The sequence below is a fragment of the Myotis myotis genome, unplaced genomic scaffold (assembly GCF_014108235.1).
Source record: "Myotis myotis isolate mMyoMyo1 unplaced genomic scaffold, mMyoMyo1.p scaffold_m19_p_2, whole genome shotgun sequence".
NCBI lineage: Eukaryota > Metazoa > Chordata > Mammalia > Chiroptera > Vespertilionidae > Myotis > Myotis myotis.
In genome coordinates this window covers 102,249,572-102,270,051 of record NW_023416324.1, presented here as the reverse complement: position 1 = coordinate 102,270,051, position 20,480 = coordinate 102,249,572, and the positions used below count along the sequence as shown (strand labels likewise).

Sequence of the window (20,480 nt, the reverse complement as noted above, 5' to 3'; positions counted from 1 at the left end):
TGCCTGGCCAGCCTGGGTGAGGGGTTGATGACCATTTGCAGGCTGGCCACAGCCACTTCAGGGTGGGGGTCCCCACTGGGGTGCCTGGCCAGCCTGGATGAGGGGCTGAGGGCAATTTTCAGGCTGGCCACAGCCTCTTCAGGGTGGGTGCCCTACTGGGGTGCCTGGCCAGCCTGGGTGAGGGGCTGTAGACTGGAAGCAGGTATCTGGGATTTATTTAACTTCTATAATTGAAACTTTATAGCCTTGGTCCAGCTCAAAGCCTGGGTTTCCCCTGGAAACCCAGGTTCCCAGCCCCTCCTTGAGCAGAGGCCACACCGCCTGCTAGAAGCAGGTATCTGGGTTTATTTATCTTCTATAATTGAAACTTTGTAGCCTTGAGTGGAGGTCAGGGCTGGCAGGGCAGGTGGGAAGCTTGGCTTCCTCCATTGCTGGGGCAACTCAAGCCTCCTGCTTGCTCCAGCTCCATGGTGGCCGCCATCTTTGTGATGGAATGATGGTTAATTTGCATATTATTCTTTTATTAGATAGGATATGCTAAATATTAATAAGGGGATACAAAACAGTATTCTCTTTTGTGAAAGGGGGTCTGTGATGGTTAATTTTAAGTGTCACTTGAGCTAGGCTAGTGGGCACATTGTGAAGGTGCTCAGTTATTTGGCCAACACCACTCTAGTTACTGTGATGTATTTTTTAAAGATGTAATTAGCATTTAAATCAATAGACATTGAGTAAAGCAAACTAATCTTCATAATGTTGGTGGGCCTCATTCAATCAGTTGAAGGACTCATATGCAAAAGTTGAGGTTTTCCAGAGAAGAGTTCTTAAGACTGCAACATAGGAACCCTGCCTGAGTTTCCAGCTTGCTGCCCTAAGGAATTCTGACTCAAGACTGTAACATCAATTCTCACCTGAATTGCTAGCCTTCCAACCTACCTTGGGACTTGCCAGCCCTCATAAACATGTGAGCTAATTATTTAGATTTCAATCTCTTCTTTCTATCCTATTGGTTCTGTTTCTCTGGAGGACTCTAACCAATGCACAATCCATTAGCACTTACCCAAATTATAATACTGGGGGTTAAATATATATGACTTAAAAATGGTCAACATTGATGAAGGCAATCCTAAGGCCATTTGTTTCAAATGTACTATTGGACAGGGACAGGATATAAAGAGAGAAAAACATACTCTTCCAGATGTATGTTCCAAGCTTCAAGTAATATGGCCAAAAAAACCAATTTGGTAAAATTGGCTGAAAGCAAGCTGGTTAGGTCAAAAGAACGATTTGGTTAAAAAAATGAATATCCTTTACTTTTTAATTGATATGCCACTCTGCACTGTTTAATATTTTCACAAAAAGCACATATCCATATTAATTTTATAATTTCCACAAAGAAGAAAATGAGTATATTTCAGGCACTGTTTTTTTTTTTTCTGTTTTTTTTTTTCTTGTAGTGCTGCTGTTGGTGGAAAGTTGGCTCCAGCTGGCAGTTATACCTCCCTCCTACCTACAGATCAGGACCTTTCCCTGGGAGGGGGACCACCCCATAGGAAGGTCCTTGGGCTCCAGCCAGGATCTTGAAATTTCCACAGGCCTCCTTCCTGCCCACCTTGACGTGCCTGTAAGAACTCATGCTCTCTGGCCAGCAGGGAAAGGTAAAGGGTCGCTGAGGAGCTTTGTTTCTTGAAAAAGCAGCCAGTGGGTTGGAGCTTGATGGTAAAAGCAGCTACCCTATGTGTTCCTTCCCCATCAGAGCGCTGGGGAGGTCTTCCTCACTTCATTGTGTTATTTCATTTAGTAAATATTTATTGAAGTGTATTACATGTGAAATTTTTACCAGGTCTGGGGAGAGAAGTCTTGGGGGTAAACTCTCAGTTTATTAATACATTCGGCCGAATTTTGAATTTCTTTTGATATCACTGTCTTGAGATTCATAAAACGTAACTAGGGTTAAGGGATATGCAGGCACTGCCTCAAGGATCTTACGAGGGAGATCCTTAAATTTAAGGGCCGGGTTAACGCTAAAAGCGGAGAACCAGGCCGTGGATGCTGAGACCCCGGGCTCCACCTCGCTCCTGCTCACCTGCACCGGCTCTGCGTTCCACAGAGCCGCCTTCCAGAGCACGCGCCCAGCGCCGCCTGACGTCACGGCGTCGGGGCGGGGCCAGCGGCAGGGCGGGGCCGCCCCCGGGAGCACGGAGGGGGCGGGCCGGGCGGCGGCCTCTCAGGGCGCGCTGGGTCTCTGAGGTGCTGGTATTTGTAAGACGCCCGCTGTGCAGGCGGCCAAGGCGGAGACTGGCGGTCGGGATGCCTGGGCTGCCCACCGTCCCGGAGCAGGGGCGCCTGGAGCCGATGGCGCCGCAACCGCACACAGGCTTCGTGCTGGGGCTGGACGTGGGCAGCTCGGTGATCCGCTGCCACGTCTATGACCGCGCGGGGCGGGTCCGCGGCTCCAGCGCCCAGAAGGTGACGGGGAGTGGGCGTCGGGCCGTGGTCAGGGTGGCGAAAGCGAGCGGGCGGGTGCGTCTTTTCCTGCCTGTGCGCGGCCACCTGCAGCCCGGCCCTAGGTCCCGCGGCGCGCGGGGAGGGCTTTGCAGTCCCTCCGGGCAGGCTGAAGCCCGCGCGCCCTTCCTGTCCCTTGGAGGCCAGAGTGGCGGCGTTGGCGACCGGCGCCTCGCACCGCTCGTGGGTCCTGGCACCTGGGCGGTCGCCGCTCTGGCCTTACCTGGGCGGGACTGCAGAGACTGGGACGGGCAGGGCCGCTGCAGTCTCCGTTGAAGGGTGCTTTGTCACTGGGTTTCCCTGCGCTTCCTTGATAATACTCCAGCCTCATCTTCGTTTTTATTTTAATTTTTAAATATTGATAGAATTTAACTTTATTGTTCGTTCTAACGCTGTCTTCATTAACCACTTCTCAAAGTGCTGGTTCCTCACATGACCATCTGATTTCCATGGGTATGGGAGGTATTGGACAACTTTTGAAGGTTGTCTTGTCATTACTTTTCTCCTTTCTATTTTTGGGAATTCATAAAAATAATCTTTTCTGGTTTGAGAAACCGACCAAGTCATTAGTTGTTGTCAGTGAATCCTTAGTAAATCAGCCAACAGACAGGTACTCCTTTGTTCTCATTTTCATGAAGTGCAGATTTCTACACGATTACCAGGTTACGGGAAAAAACGTTGATTGGATTTGGTGTTCTTATTTACTCATCTTTCCAATGTCAACATCTTTTTATGTTAGCAGTGTTAGGACGGGAACCATCAGTCACCTAAGCCATTCTCTCAGCATTGGACTCCCCCATTGGCTCGGTTCCCACCCTTCTTCCAACCCTGTTAGACGTGTTTTTCATCCACAGCTGTTGCCTAGGAGCAGGTCTAGCCAAATGACTACTTTGGGCACTTGTTTTGAAGAATCAGGGATTTCCATTCTGGTTTGGGGACCAGGACAGTGAGTTGGGGCGACAGCAGCTCCTTGGTCCCTTCTCTGGCTATGGGTGCAGGAACACTGTGCACCCACCCACCTTCCCCAGGCCTACACCAACCAGAAAGGATAGATGAAAGGCTGGCACTGCCCTTCAGTAACTATGTGCTCCATATCTTTGCATAAGTCTTTAGCAGCACAGTGATACTTTCAACACAGTCTCCCTTGAAATTCTAGACACAGAGTACTTTTGTTTTAAGCAATGATTTTTTAAAAAAAGAAATTGAAGTATTTGGAGCCAAAGGGAGACAGGAATTGCTAGGAGATACAAAGTTTCACAGTTGCTATATTATTTGGGGCAAATCATTAGTTTTTTAAAAATAAGGCAAGAATCTTAAAGGACGAATCAAGATTGCTATGTATAGCATGAGACTAGAATGGTTTGCTCAGACTCTAAACTGGGGGGAATGTATCTGGAAAGATATGTGAGTAAATAAAAATACAAAAAGTCCCTATCTCAAAGGAGAAAGCATTATCTTAGAGTTTATATTAATGCCTCTCAAACTAGTAGGATTTTACAACAGTGCTTCTTAAAGTGTGGTCCTTATGCTGCTGGGGTTGAGATAAAGAAACAGATTTAGAAAAGTGTGTAGCAATTTTGAAGACTAGTTTTATGATTATTGGCCTTAATAAAATATTTGGGATTTTATTTTATATGTATTTTTTCTCTAGAAAGTTGTTTTGTGTCTTTAAAAACTTAATTACAGTTGACGTTCAATATTATATTAGTTTCGGGTATACAACTAGTGGTTAGACATTTATATAACTTACGAAGTGATTCCCTGGATAAGTCTAGTACTCACCTGACACCATACATAGTTATTAAAGTATTATTGACTATATTCCCAATGCTGTACTTTAAATCCCCTTGACTATTTTGTAACTGCCAATTTGTACTTCTTAATCCCTTTACCACTTTCACCCAGTCCCCCAGATCCCCTCCCACCTGGCAACCATCAGTTATTCTCTGTGTCAGTGAGTTTGTTTCTATTAGTTCATTTATTTTTTTTTTAGCTTCCACATATAGGTAAAATCATATGGTATTTGACTTTCTCTTCTGTCTGACTTACTTCACTTGGCATAAAACCCTCCATGCTGTCACAAATGGTAAGGGTTCACTCTTTTTTATGGCTGAGTAATGTTCCATTGTATATAGGTACCACAGCTTTTTTATCCATTCATCTATTGATGGGCACTTGGGTTGCTTCCATATCTTGGTTGTTGTAAATAATGCTGCAATGAACATAGGAATTAATATATATTTTCAAATTAATGTTTTGGATTTCTTTGTATAAACACTCAGAAGTGGGATTGTTGGGTCATATAGTAGTTCTATTTTTAATTTTTTGACTATTACTCCATACTGTTTTCCACAGTGCTTGCACAAATTTGCAGTCTCCACCTCCTTGCCAACACTGTTTGTTGATTTCTTGATGATAGCCATTCTCACAGGTGTGAGGTGATATCTCATTGTGGTTTTAATTTGCATTTCTCTGATGACCAGTGACGTTAAGCATTTTCTTAAATATGTCTCTTTGGAGAAGTGTCTATTCAGGTTCTCTGCCAATTTTTTAATGGGATTGTTTCTCTTTTTTGTATTAAGTTGTATGAGTTCCTTATGTATTTTGGATGTTAACTCCTATTATTGGCAAATATCTTCCCTCATTTAGTAGGCTCTCTTTTTGTTTCATTGATAATTTCCTTCCCTGTGCAAAGACTCTTTAGTTTGATGTAGTTCCATTTATTTAATTTTTATTTTGTCTCCCTTTTCTGAGGAAACATTAAAAAAATATTACTGAGAACAATGTCAGAGAGTTTATTGCTTATAGTTTCTTCTAGGAGTTTATGGTTTTAGTTCTTACATTTAAGTCTTCAGTCCATTTTGAGTTATTCTTGTGTCTGCTGTGAGAAAGTGGTGTAGTTTCAGTATTTTGCATGCATTTGTACAGTGTTCTTAACACGATTTATTGAAGAGACTGTCTTTATCCCATTGTATATTCTTATCTCGTTTGCCATACATTAATTTACTATATAGGCCTGAGTTTATATCTGGGCTATCTATTCTGTTCCATTGACCTATGTGTCTGTTTTTATGCCAGTACCATGCTGTTTTGATGACTATATCCTTGTAATATAGTTTGATATCAGGTAGCATGATACCTCCAGTTTTGTTCTTTCTCAAGATTGTTTTGGCTAGTTAGGGTCTTTTATAGTTCCATATAAATTTTAGGATTTTGTTTTAGTTCTGTGAAAACTGCCATTGCTATTTTGATAGGAATTGCGTTGAATCTATAGATTACTTTGGGTTGTGTGGACATTTTAATTATGTTAATTCTTCTTATCCAAGAACATGGTATGTATATGCTTCCACTTATTTGTCTCTTTCTCAGTTTCTTTCTTCAGTATCTAATTATTTTCCAAGTATAGGTCTTTTATCTCCATGGTTAGATATATTTCTTTGTATTTTATTTTTGGATGCAATGGTAAATGGCAAATAGATCGAATGGCAGAACAACTGAACCAAACATCCAAACAACCTTTTGCTATGATGTGCACTGACCACCAGGGGGCACGCAGGGACTAGGGTGGCCATTGGCAGTAGGCGACAGTGTGGAACATGGCAGGCATTGGCTGCGGTGGGATGGTGAAGCAGGTGAGTGGGGGCGCCAGACCAAGGTGGGGTGCCAGTCGCTGTCATCGAGTTGAGCCTCTGGTGGTTACTGAAAATTCTTTGCTCCCGTGTGCTGCAGTCGGACCAGGCGCTCACACCTGCTGCCAGCGCCCACACCTGCTGCTGGTGCTGGAGCTGCTGCTCATACCTGCTGCTGGTGCTGGCCTTGATTGCTCTGTGCTGTCAGTGGGTGTGAGCGGTGGCTGCTGGCTCTGATCGCCCCTCAGGGCTTCTCCACCTCCCCCTTCTCCTGAGGGGCGATCGGGCCGGCAGCCGCCTCTTGCACCCACTGCTGGCGCCGGCCCCAGTCACTCCGCGTCGTCAGCACGTGCAAGCAGGGCTTGCGCTATCAGCATGTGGGAGCAGCGGCAGCAGGAGTGGGGCTGCCAGCAGACAGGGGACTGGGGGCTGTAGCAGGAGGGGCTGGGTGGGGGCGCGATGGGCCGAGACCCACCCCTGTGCTCACTGCAGCTTTGTGGCCCACAGTTCTTTTCAAGGTGCACTAATTTGTGCACTGGCCCCCCAGTTGGTGTATAAAAATGCAATCAATTTCTGAATATTTATTTTATATCCTGCTACTTTACTGAATTCAATAACTAGTTCTAATAATTTTTAGGTTTCTGTATAGTATCATGTCATCTGCAAATAATGACAGTTTTACTTCTTCCTTTCCAGTTTGGATGCCTTTTATTTCTTTTCCTTTTTCTTTTTCTTTTTTAAAAAATATATATTTTATTGATTTTTTACAGAGAGGAAGGAAGAGGGATAGAGAGTTAGAAACATCGATGAGAGAGAAACATCGACCAACCGCCTCCTGCACCCCCCCCCCCCCCCACTGGGGATGTGCCCGCAACCAAGGTATATGCCCTTGACTGGAATCGAACCCGGGACCCTTCAGTCCGCAGCCAGCGCTCTATCCACTGAGCCAAACCGGTCAGGGCTATTTCTTTTTCTTGTCTAATTACTATGGCTAGGGCTTCCAAGACTATGTTGAATAGAAGTAACATCTTTGTCTTGTTTCTGGTCTTAAGAAGGACGATTTTAGCTTTTCACTCTTGGGTATATTGTGAGGGTTTCCCATATATGGCCTTTATTATGTTGAGGTATGTTTCTCCTGTCCCCACTTTTTTTGAGAATTTTTATTATACATGATGATTGCTTTTGTCAAATGCTTTTCTGCATCTATTGATATGATGAATGATTTTTACCCTCCTTTTTGTTTATGTGGTATATCATGTTGACTCCTGGATAATGAACAGCCTTGCATCCCATGAACAAATCCCACTTGATTATGGTGTATGATCTTTTAAAAGTATTGCTGAATTTGGCTTGCTAATATTTTGTTGAGGATTTTTGAATCTGTATTCATCAGTGATATTGACCTGTAATTTTCTTTTTTGAGTGTAGTTTTCATTTAGTTTTGCAATCAAGGTAATGCTGTCCTCATACAATGATCTTGGGAGCCTTCCTGTCTCTTCAGTTTTTTGGAATAGTTTGTGAAGTAGAGATTAGAATGTTTGGTAAAATTCACAAGTGAAGCCATCCAGTCCAGAACTTTTATTTTTGGGGAGTTTTTAATTACTAATTCATCTTTATTGATAGTTATCAGGCTGTTCAGGTTTTCTGGTTCTTCTTTCTTTTTTGTTAATCTTTACCAAGGGTATTTTCCCATTGATTTTTTTTTTAGAGAGAGTGGAAGGAAGGAGGAGAGACAGAGAGAGAGAGAAACATCGATGTGAGAGAGACACATCAATTGGTTGCTTCCCACACGTGCCCAGACCAGGGCCGGGGATTGAACCTGCTACTGACGTATGTGCACTTGACTGGAATCGAACCTTGGACCCTTCAGTCCAAGGGCCAATGCTCTATCCACTGAACAAAACTGGCTAGGGATGTTGGTTCTTCTTGGCTCAGTCTTAGAAGATTAGATGTTTCTAGGAATTTATCCAAAATTTTCAGATTGTCCAGTAAGTTGTCATATAATTGTAGCCTTTTCTTATAATTCTGTGTATTTCTGTGATGTCAGTTTGTTACTTTGACTTTTGTTTCTTATTTTATTTGGGTCTTCTCTCTTTGTTTCTTGAGGAGTCAGGCTAAAGCTGCATCAAGCTTGTTTATCTTGTCAAAGAACCAGCTCTTAGTTTCATTGATCTTTTGTACTGTTTTTTAGTTTCTGTGTCATTTATTTCCACTCTGATCTTTATTATATTCTTGCTTCTACTTATTCTGAGCTTTTTTTGTTCTTTTTAGGTCTCGGGTTAAATTGTTTATTAGATATTTTAATAATATTTTGCTTCTTCAGGTAGGTCTGTCGTGCTATGAACTTCCTTCTCAGGACTGCTTTCACTATGTCCCATAGATTTTGGGTTGTTGTATGTTCATTTTCATTTGTTTTCAAGTAATTTTTTATTTTGTCCTTGATCTCATTGGTAACCCATTCATTGTTTAATAACATGCTATATAGCCTCCATGTGTTTGGATGTTTTTGAGTGTTTTTATTGCAGTTGATTTCTAGTTTCATGCATTGTGATTCAAGAAGATGCTGGATATATTTCAATCTTCTTGAATTTGTTAAGACTTATTTTGTGTGGTCTATCTTTGAGAATGTTCCATGTGCACTTGAGATGAATGTATATGATGCTGCTTTGGGGTGAAATGCTCTGTAAATATCAGTTCAATCCATTTGATCTAATGTGTCATTTAAGGTCGCTGTTTCCTTGTTGATTTTTTGTCTGAAATATCTATACAATGATGTCAGTGGGATGTTAAAGTTCCTTACTACGACAGTATTGCTGCCTATCTCTCACTTAAAGTCCACTAGGAGTTTTAAAAAAAACATATTTAGGTGCTCCTATATTGGGTGCATATATGTTTACCAGGGTTATATTGTCTTTTTGGATTGATCCCTTTAATAATAAGCAGTGTCCTTCTTAGTCTCTTGTTATGGCCTTTGTTTTGAAGTCTATTGTGTCAGATAGGGGTATTGCTACCCCAGCTTTTTTTTTCCTTTCATTTCATGGAATATTTTTTTCCATCCTTTCACTTTGAGCTTGTGTGAATTTATTTTTTCCTGAGGTGAGTCTCTTGTATATAGAATATATATGGGCCATATTTGCTTATTTATTCAGCTAACATATATGTCTTTTTATTAGATAATTTAATCCTTTTATGTTAAAGGTTATTATTGATAGGTAGTTATTTATTTATTTATTTAGTTATTTCAAATTAAATCTTTATTGTTCAGATTATTACAGTTGTTCCTCTTTTTCCCCCCCATAGCTCCCCTCCCCCTGGTTCCCACCCCACCCTCTGCCCTTACCCCCCCCCCACTGTCCTCATCCATAGGTGTACGATTTTTGTCCAGTCTCTTCCTGCACCCCCCACACCCCTTTCCCCCCCGAGAATAGTCAGTCCACACCCTTTCTATGCCCCTGATTCTATTATATTCACCAGTTTATTCTGTTCATCAGATAATTTATTCACTTGATTTTTAGATTCACTTGTTGATAGATGTGTATTTGTTGTTCATAGTTTGTATCTTTACCATTTTCTTCTTCCTCTTCTTAAAGGATACCTTTCAGCATTTCATATAATACTGGTTTGGTGGTGATGAACTCCTTTAGCTTTTTCTTATCTGTGAAGCTCTTTATCTGACCTTCAATTCTGAATGATAGCTTTGCTGGGTAAAGCAATCTTGGTTGTAGGTTCTTGGTATTCATCACTTTGAATATTTCTTGCCACTCCCTTCTGACCTGCATAGTTTCTGTTGAGAAATCAGCTGACAGTCGTATGGGTACTCCCTTGTAGGTAACTAATTGTTTTTCTCTTGCTGCTTTTAAGATTCTCTCTTTGTCTTTTGCTCTTAGCATTTTAATTATGATGTGTCTTGGTGTGGTCCTCTTTGTATTCCTTTTGTTTGGGGTTCTCTGCGCTTCCTGGACTTATAAGTCTATTTCATTCACCAGGTAGGGGAATTTTTCTGTCATGATTTCTTCAAATAGGTTTTCAATATCTTTCTCTCTTCTTCTGGCATCCCCATAATTTGGATGTTAGTACGTTTGAAGTTGTCCCAGAGGCCCCTTACACTATCTTCATATTTTTGGATTCTTTTTTTGTTTTGTTTTTCCGGTTGGGTTTTTTTTGCTTCTTTGTATTTCAAATCTTTGACTTGATTCTTGTGATCCTCTAGTCTGCTGTTGGAACGCTGTATAATATTCTTTATTTCAGTCAGTGTATGCTTAATTTCTAGTTGGTCCTTTTTCATAACCTCAAGGGTCTCACTAGATTTCTTGAGGGTCTCACTAAATTTATCGGCGGCTTCTAGAAAATTCTTGAGAAACCTTATAACCATGGTTTTGAACTCTGTATCCAGTAGTTTGCTTCCCTCTATTTCTGTCATTTGTGACCTGTTTCTTTGTCTCCGCGTTTTTTTGCTTCCCTGTGTTGATAGAGTGGCTTTCTGTGCTAGGTGTCCTATAGGGCCCAGAGGCTCAGCCTCCCCAAATACCTGAGGTGGACACTCTTGGTGCACCCCTTTGTGGGCTTTGTGCACAGTCTTGTTGTAGTTAAGCCTTGATTGTTGTAGGTATCACTGGGAGGAATTTACCTCTAGGCCAATTGGCTGTGAGAATCAGGTGTGTCTACAGTGGGAGAACTTCTGTGCTGGAGACACCCTTAGGGGCAAGACTTGCTTCAGTGGGGCTTTGGTGCTCACTGAGTCTGCCCCCTGAATATGTCCCTTATGGATCTGAGGAGTTTTAATCTGGATGGTCCCACTCTGACCACTGGGTGCACTGGCTCTTGGATCTCTAAGGAGGTGCTAATTTAGCCTCTGCCTGAGGGTACCCAGCAGGAGCTATGGAGAGATCTGCAGATTCCTCTTCTTTGTTTGGGGTTTGGAGGTGCCCAGATGAGGCCCAGCTGTGAAGCAATGCAAGCTGCTGTGGGGGCTTGGGCCTTCTTTTGGAAGTTCTGGGTCTCTCTGACCCAGCTGAAGTTTGTTAGATAATTTTCAGATTGGTAAGGGCTAGGCCTTTCATATGCAAAAGCCTCTGCACACAGCTTGGGTGGGGCAGGGTCTGGTGATCAACAGGGCGGAGCAAGCAGCTATGGCTGCTCCTCAGTCCTACCCTAAGAGGCCCTGCGTCTCAGTGTCCTGCAGTAATCGCTGCAAGCACCTCGGAGAGAAAGCTGCCCTCGAGTTCTGACCGATGCCAGACAGTCCATTTTCTCCCCGTATGAGTCTGGGTCCCCAGAGACTCGCCTGGAACTGGAGTTCAGAGCAGTCGGGAGCTTGAGACTCCCTCCCGATTGAAAAACACAACTGTGTCCTCAGTTGCCAGCCCTTTCCATGTGCGCCTCCGTACCTCTGCACTTTACTTCTGCACCTCCTCTGAGTCTCAGTGTGCTTTTCTCTTTCCTTCTAGTTGAAGAATTCCCACTCAGTCAGCCTTCCTATGGTTCTGGATGATGTCCGTTTTGTCTTTTAGTTGTATTTTTGAAGTTTTTGTGCGAGGCAGCAATTTCCGGTGTTTACCAATGCTGCCATCTTGGTTTCTCCCCAGAAAAGGATGAGCTGGTTAAAAAATCAGCTTCTTCACCCTCACTGGTGCAAAGGTCCCGCTTTGGCTTCAGTCCAACCAGACTGCGTCTACTGGGTCGACTGGGGCTGGTGTGGGTCAAAAGCCTGCGTTCCTGCCGAAGCCGGTTTGGCTCAGTGGATAGAGCGTCGGCCTGCGGACTGAGGGGTCCCAGGTTCGATTCCGGTCGGGGGCATGTGCCTGGGTTGCGGGCATATCCCCAGTGGGAGATGTGCAGGAGGCGGCTGATCGATGTTTCTCTCTCATCGATGTTTCTAACTCTCTATCTCTCCCCTTCCTCTCTGTAAAAAATCAATAAAATATATTAAAAAAAAAAAAAAAAAAAAAGCCTGCGTTCCTGGTGGGCTGCCGGGCTCTGGGCTGGCCAAGAGCCTGGGTTGCAGGTCCCTCCTATAGGTGGTTATTTATTGCCATTTTTATTCTTCATTAACCTTGGCAGTTTAATTGCAATGTGGCGTGGTGTGAGCCTCTCTGGATCCTTCTTGTTTGGGACTCTCTATGCTTGCTGGACTTGTCTATTTCCTTTGTCAGGTTAGGGAAGTTATAAGTCATTATTTCTTTCAATAGGTTCTCAATTCTTTGCTCGCTCTCTTCTCCTTTTAGGGCCCCTATGATGTGAGTCTTTGTTATGCTTAATGTTGTCCCAGAAGTCCATTAAGTACCGTCATTAAAAATTTTTTTCTTTTTGCTGTTCTGATTGGTTGTTTTTGCTACCCTGTCTTCCAAATTGCTGATTGGATACTCTGCTTCATCTAAGCCAGCGGTTCTCAACCTGTGTGTCGCGACCCCTTTGGCGGTCGAACGACCCTTTCACAGAGGTTGCCTAAGACCATCCTGTATATCAGATATTTACATTACGATTCATAACAGTAGCAACATTACAGTTATGAAGCAGCAACGAAAATAATTTTATGGTTGGTTCACAACATGAGGAACTATATTTAAAGGGCCAGAAGTTTGAGAACCACTGATCTAAGCTGCTGTTGAATCCATTTAATATATGTTTCATTTAAATTATTGTATTCTTCATTTCTGACTGGTTTATTTGTATGGTTTCTGTCTCTGTGTAAGGTCTCACTGAGTTCATCTATTCTTCCCCTAAATTCATTGAGCATCCTTTTAACCAGTGTTTTGAACTATGTTTCTGGTAGTTTTCTTGCCTCTATTTCATTTTGTTTCTTTTTTGGAGTTTTATCCTGTTCTTTCATTTGGAACGTGCTTTTTGTCTCCTCATTTTGACTGCCTCATTCTGTTTCTACATGTTATGTAGATCTATGTCTCCAGTTTTGGTAGGGTGGCCCTATGTAGTAGGTTTCTTGTGAGGCCCAGTGGTACAACCTCCTCGTTCACCTAAGCTGGGAACTCTAGCTGTGTTACTTGTGTTGTTTGCATGGGCCCTCCTATTTGTAGCTGAGCCTTAATTGCTGTTGTCACATCTATATGTGGGATTGATCCTCTGGCTGACTGGCTTTGAGGACTCACCATGAATGCAGCAGATAAACTGTTGTTTGGGGACTGTACCCACAGAGTTGAGTTTGCTTTAGCAGAATTCTGCTGTCTGTTGAGTCCACCCTTTGGTTTTGTTGTTTGTGGAGCTAATTGAGTGATAATCTGATATAGTCTGAAGCCAGCCACCAGATGCGTTGGTTCTGGGTCCTCTTGAGAGTTGGTCTAGTGCATTCCAAGTTCTTCTGCTGTCTGTGCCCAGCAGGGGTCCACCTGGTAGGAGATACAGATTGATTTGCTGTTGGTAACTACCTGTGCTGGGCTTGCAGGCACCTGGGTGGGGCTATGCTGCAAACCAAGGCCAGCTGACACTAGTGCCAGGCTGAGGCCATTTAGCAAGAGGTATATGGCACACTGAGTCCATTTGCTTCTTTGGGGTTTGTGGATGTTTGAGAGATTTTAGCCCTTTGTATGCCATAAGCATCTATAGATGCAAGTGATGGACCTTCCCCACATGCACGCACATCTATAGCTGCAAACCTCGCATATCAACTCTGGTCACCCAGTTTTAAAATGAGACTTATTAGTGACATCTCTGGGTTTGTAAAGAAAATTATGGTAACTTAAATTCATAAATATTCCAGTGCATATGGAAGAAATTTCAATATCTATATATAGGGCTGCCATTCAGATGCACAAGAGGTAAACACTGTGACACTTGAGATTTGTTTTGTTCATTGTAACACTTGAGATTTGTTTGTGTTATCATGAGTTTCATGCCTAAAATGGTAAACATGGTGTGCATTCTTCATTATTTTTTTACAGATTTCATCTTTGGAGCATCAACAAAATTTAGTGTTTTCGAGGCTTTTCGTGTTGACAGTTTATTTTTATTTCGCACTTGCTTTTGTTGATATTTCTGTAGAATTGAAAATTATCATTATTTTATTATTGAATTTATTGTTGTAATATATTGTGCAAATAAAATTCAGTCCCCATAACTGGCATCAGATGAAGAAATAATCAAACCAAGCACCTCGCAAGAAGAAGATGACATCCTTTATTCAACTCCAGAGTCAGGTGATTTTTTAAATTAAATTCAAAATATCGTAATGTGTGGGGATGGTTTCCATTTTGGACATGTGGCAGTTAACTGGGTAGGAATGTCCGCAGCTTGTTCCAAGATCAGCTGCTTGTGAGGAGCAGCCCCTGAAAGCAGCTAGGGATGGTGTATAATTTGGGTGGGTGGGTTTCTCAGGGAATCACCCGGGTGGGGCAAACTGTTAGCCAAGTTGATGGAAACTGATATGGCACCTGCCTGTTTCTATAGGCTAGGCAGTGGGAGGGCTCAACAAAGGAACAGTGGCACCTACCAGCACTTTTATCTAGCATGGAGCTACTCCTCTAGCCCTTACCCTAAAGCTAGACAATTCAGTTCATCCCCATATGTCCCTGATGCTTTTTGATCTGCTGTCTCTTCCGGGAGCTTAGGGCAAGTGTTTGATAGTGAGTCTGTGCTTAGGCTATTTGAGAGGACAAGAGTCTACTGCAGCCCTTGTCTGATACAAATGGAATCTTCATGGATTTTCACAACCAAATGTTGTGGGGACTTCTCATCCCAGAACTTGTGTCCTGGTGTAGGGCTGGGACCACTTGTTCTTCAGGGGTGACCTATACAGCTTACATATCCATCCTGATTTTAAACTGTCACACCATAGAAAAGACTAGCTCCTTTCCTGTTTCTCGCCTTCCTACCAGTCTGGACATGACATGGCTCTTCTTTATATCCTTAGTTATAGTTCTCTTCAACTAGTCTTCAGGTGGTTCTCAAGGGTGGTGGTTCTATAATTTAGTTTTGTAATTTTGTTATGGTCATGGGAGAAGGTGAGCACATTTACCTACTCTGATATCTTGACCAAATATTTATTGTTGCTTAAAACTGTTGGAATACAATGGATTGGAAATTAAAAAGAAAGAACACAGACAACAACTGGTTCCTCAGATAGTTTGAGTTATTAGGAAAAGAGGGTCTTGTTAACCTACATTGCTACGTAGCATCTGGTTTATTACATCATGATTACAGAATAAATGATTGAATTGCATTTAATCAAATTATTAGAAATTCAGTTTGCTTAAGTGGGACTCTATTGATTAGAAATAGAACTTGTGTTTATTTTCTTTTTCTTTTAAATATATTTTATTGATTTTTTACAGAGAGGAAGGGAGAGGGATAGAGAGTTGGAAACATCGATGAGAGAGAAACATCGATCAGCTGCCTCCTGCACACTCCCCACTGGGGATGTCCCCACAACCAAGGTACATGCCCTTGACTGGAATCAAACCTGGGACCCTTCAGTCCACAGGCCAACGCTCCATCCACTGAGCCAAACCGGTTAGGGCTATTTTCTTAATCAAAATTGCACCTCTGCTAATACTGTGATGGAAAGCGTATATAATAGAACCCACAAACTTCTTAATATAGTATTTGATTGATATTTCCAAATAAATAGCTTTTTTTAAAAAAAGAGAAAGAACAACTGAAAAAAAATCACCATTTAGAGACAGGAACAAAATAGGCTGTATTGGTCTTTTAGTTAAAATTGAAATCCCAAAACATGAACTCTTACATTAGCAGGCTAGTACTAGGCCTCTGAGAATACTTCAATTTTGTTTCTTTTGGTATTCACTTTTTAATAGCAGGGGTACATTTTTAGTCTTTTTTCTATAATTTGTATTAAAAAAAAACTTTTCATGATTTCTGGCCAATATGGTAGAGTAGATTAACATGGTACTCACCTCCTCCCACAACCACATTAAAATTACAACTAAACTACAGGACAACCAGCTGAAATTGAGCTGAATGGAAGTCCTATTACTAGGGAATTAAAGAAGATGTTCCATCAAGACAAGTAGGAGGGATGGAGACATGGAATGGGCTGGTCCCACTCCCACATATGGCAGATAAAAATCCGGAGGGATATCTCAGCTGTGGAGTAATGGGTCCCAGCCTCACACCAGGCCCCCTGTCCAGGATTACAGTGCTCGGAAGAGAAGTTGCTGTAACTTCTGGCTAAAAAACCAGCGGGGGTTGAGGCTGAGATACACTTGAGGCTGCTGGAGTCCCAGGCCGTTCTTCTTAAAGGGCCCACACACAGACTAACTGGAACTCACTCCTTCTGTGCTCCAATATGGGGGTAGCAGCTTGAAAGGTACCAGAGATATATGGGGAGGAACTGAATTGTTCCATATCAGGGAGAGAGCTGGGGGAAGGGCAGCTTTCTCCCAGACAGAAGTGCTGGCAGAAGCAATTGTACCTTTTCTGAGATCTCCTCCCACAGAGGTGGCAGGCGGATACCATGTCTGAGACTTTGCCAACCTGGATCACACTATTTTCCCTATCCTGGCCCTGCCCCACCTAACCTGTTTCAAGTGGCTTTTCCACAGGAATGGCCTGTCTTGATTCATTCTTCAGATTTTCCTAAAATCTCTCAAACAAGTAGCATCTGGCCTCATGGAGCTCTGTACCTCTTGCGAAGTGGCCCCAGGCTTGACACCAGTAGAAGCTGTCCTTGGTTCACAGCTTGGCCTCATTGGGACACCTCTAAGCCCAACACAAGAAGCCATCTGCAAATCACTTTGCAGCTCATGATGGGTGACCCCTGGCAGAACACAGGCAGTGCCTGCACCTTGGCCTGCACCTCCTGGGAGGTCTCAGAGCACCCAGTGGACAGCATCAGACCATGTTGAAGTACCACCACCCAACCACCTCCACCAGTGACACACACAAGGGACAGACACAACAGGCACCAGAATCCTGCTGAAATAAGTCCTGCTCTTTGAGTGGGCCCCTGCATAGCTGATTCTCCATGATGGTTGGAGGTTGGTAATCAGTTGTCACATCCCATCCTTGCAGCTGATTGACTTGGGGGATAAATCACTCCTATTGACATGCCAATAGCAATCAAGGCTCAACTACAAGAGGAAAGTGTATATAGCCCACAAAGTGGTGTACCTTGAGTTCCCACCTTTGGTGGTCAGGGAGGCTGTACCATGGGACCCTACAGGATACCTAATACATTAGGCCACTCTACCAAGCCTGGGAGAAGTAGTAGCTCTATCTAATATGTAGAACCAAACACAGGAAGGCTGCCAAAATGAGGAGACAAAGAAAAATGTCCCAAATGAAAGAACAGAACACAATTAGGAAAATAATTAAATAAAATCTAGATACAGAGTTCAAAACCCTGGTTATAACCGTAGCTAGTTTGGCTCAGTGGATAGAGCATTGGTTTGCAGACTAAAGGGTCCTGGGTTTGATTCCAGTCAAGGGCACATACCTTGGTTGCAGGCCCTTCCCTGGCCTGGCCCTGGTTGGGGCACATGCAGGAGGCATTCAATTGATGTGTTTCATATCAGTGTTTCTCTCTGTCTTTCCCTCTCTCATCCACTCTCTCTAAGAAGCAATGGAAAAATATCCTTGGATGGAGGATTAACAACAAAATAAAAAAACTTAAAGAAAACAACAACACTGGTTATAAGGATGCTCAATAAACTTAGTGAGAACCTCAACAGCATAAAAAAAGCACCAGTATCAGAAGTAAAGGATACACTAACTGAAGAGAATAACTTTCAGGGAATCAACAGTAAATAGATGAAGCTAAAAATCAAATCAGTGATTTGGAATAAAAGGAAGCAAAAACACCTAATCAGAAGAACAAAAAGAAAAAAAATCCAAAAAAGATGATAGTGTAAGGAGGCTCTAGACTGCTTCAAAAGTACCAACATTTTCATGATGGGGGTATGGGAAGGAGAAGAGAGAGCAAGAAATTGAAAACCTTTTTGAAAAAATGACTGACTTCCCTGTCTTGATGAAGGAAACAGATATACAAGTCTAGGAAGCACAGAGAATTTCAAACAATATGAACCCAAAGAGGTCCACACCAAGGCAAGTCATAATTAAAATGCCAAAGGTTAAAGACAGACAGCAAACCTTAAAAGCAGCAAGAGAAAAGAAATTACTTACAAGGGAGCTACCATAAGACTGTCGGCTGATTTCTTAACAGAAATTTTGCAGGCCAGAAGGGATTGGCAAGAAATATTCAAAGTGATGAAAAGCAGGGACCTGCAACTAAGGTTACTCTGCCTAGCAAAGCTATCATTTAGAATCAAAGCTCTTTAAACTAAAGAGCTTTCCAGACAATAAAAAGTTAAGGAGTTCATCACCACCAAACCAGTATGATATGCAATGCTAAAGGCTCTTTAAGGAGAAGAAAAAAAAAGATGAAAAAATATGAACAATAAAATGGCAATAAGTATATATCTATTAACAATTGAATCTAAAAAACAAAAGAAATGAACAAGCAGAACAGAAATAGACTAATAGATAGAGAATGTTTTGAAGGTTACCAGATTGGAGGGGGGATTGAATGGATGGGTGAAAAAGGTGAAGGGACTACGAAGTAGAAATTGGTTGTTATAGAATAGTTATGGGGATGTAAAGTACAGCATAGGGAATACAGTCAATAATATTCTAATATGATGTCAGATAAGTATAAGATTTATTGGGATGATCACTTAGTAAGTTATGTAATTTCTAATTACTGGTATGTACACCTGAAATTAACAATAATATATGTCATCTGTAATTAAAAATTTAAAAATGATTAAAATAAACTTTTCATGGACTCTTAAATGTTAGTGTTATATCCTAAAATAGTATTCAGAGTTGAAAATCCCACATGTGAATATTTGATGATTTTAGTTTTTCAAAATGGAGAAAGTTTCTCATGTTCCCCTTTGGAACAGCATGCCATTATGAAGAAACTGATAGATGAAATCTTGCTTGGAAGAATAATACAGTAAAACCTCGATATAATGGACTAATTCAGGTGAGGGGATGTCTAGTGAAGCTGAAAGTCTGTTACATAATAAAGTAGGTTTTCTGATTGCACATGTTAAAAAATTGACAAATTAATTTATCTGTTTTTACTTACGTTATACACGTTTGTGTAATTAAAATTAAGTATGTATGAAAAGTTTAATTTCACAGAAAAGTTTTCTATATGCATTATTGTAATTTAAAATTTATACTGAATAAACCCAGTAAACGCCTGCATTTGCCTGTCACTGCAAGTAAACAAATGCACATGGCTGGGACATGACAAAGTCACACCATGCAACAACAGAACCAATTCGCATGCATGATGCTGTGTGATCATGTGCTTATCATTTGCCAAACATTGTTTATGGGTGATAACTCTTGTATTTAAATATGTAGACTACAGTTGTAGATATGTAATATTTATTTAGTTTATGTCAGTGAACTTACTACAGGATTCTTTTCCAACGTATGGCTTGTTTGCTAAAATTTGTTAGAAATAAGTGAATTAATAACACAGAATAACCTATTAATTTGATTATAAGCAAGTGTTGGCTAAAAGAATTTTAAAATTATCAGGGTGTTAATTTTCACATATGACATAGGGACCGAAAATTTTGTCTGTTAAATCTGAAGTCCATTAAGTTGAGGTCCACAAAATCGAGGGTTTACTGTACAGAAAGGCCACTCTAAAGAAAACATTGGAATCACCAATACTGTGCATCCTCTGTACACTCTTGAAAAAAAAAAAAGATTGTTTTTTGTTTTTAATCAACAAAACAAATTTTCTTCTTAGCTTTGATTTTATTTTTTATATAATTTTAGTATGGTTTGATTTCACTCTTGAGACATGTTTGGGGATGTTGATGGAGTGGGGGGAAGTGATTCTGGAGTGCCACCATTAAGTCTAAAGTTTTGTAGACTTGAAACGATGATACCCACATTGAGTGTTTTGGGGTGAGGAAGTGTTTATTGCAGTTGAGCCATTACAGTCTGTGGTCATGAAAATCTTACATGGGAAGAATAGAAATATTATTTGATAGAATGGAATATATTTTGTTAGGTCTGTTTGTTTCTGATGAGCTCACTGGATTATTTTTTCATATGACCTTAATGTTCCTCACATTGTCAATATTTCTTAGAGTTCCCCTTTTTCTCTTATTTTGCTTTCCTTACATATTATAGGTTTTTCTTAATTGGTAATTTTTGGTTGCTTATCTGCTCATGTTTTTAGTATCATGCTTTATCCCACTCAGCTATATCTGGTATTTGCAAGTAAAAAGCTTCTCTGTTTCACACCAGTCCCCAGCCCCAGAGTAAACCTCTTACCTTTTGCATAGTTAGGGACGGGCAGCGAGCTGGCTGGAGGAGGGGAATTGGGGATGCTTATAAAGACTTTGA

At 41.6% G+C, this 20,480-nt stretch overlaps 1 protein-coding gene across 9 annotated transcripts in view; it reads left to right on the top strand.

Annotated features, from left to right (window-relative positions):
• Positions 1-1,521: 1,521 nt before the first annotated feature.
• The window catches only part of GK5 (glycerol kinase 5), a 140,048-nt gene continuing 121,089 nt past the window's right edge, over positions 1,522-20,480 (top strand). Inside the window, exon 1 of one of the 9 annotated variants that reach the window (XM_036347505.1) lies at positions 1,522-1,658. In XM_036347505.1, coding sequence (XP_036203398.1) covers positions 1,635-1,658 — 24 coding nt within the window. In that variant the 5' untranslated portion in view covers positions 1,522-1,634. Of the gene's footprint in view, positions 1,659-2,197; positions 2,470-13,193; positions 14,282-20,480 lie in introns of those variants that run through there. The other 8 variants (XM_036347500.1, XM_036347502.1, XM_036347506.1 and 5 more) reach the window with 8 other exon arrangements.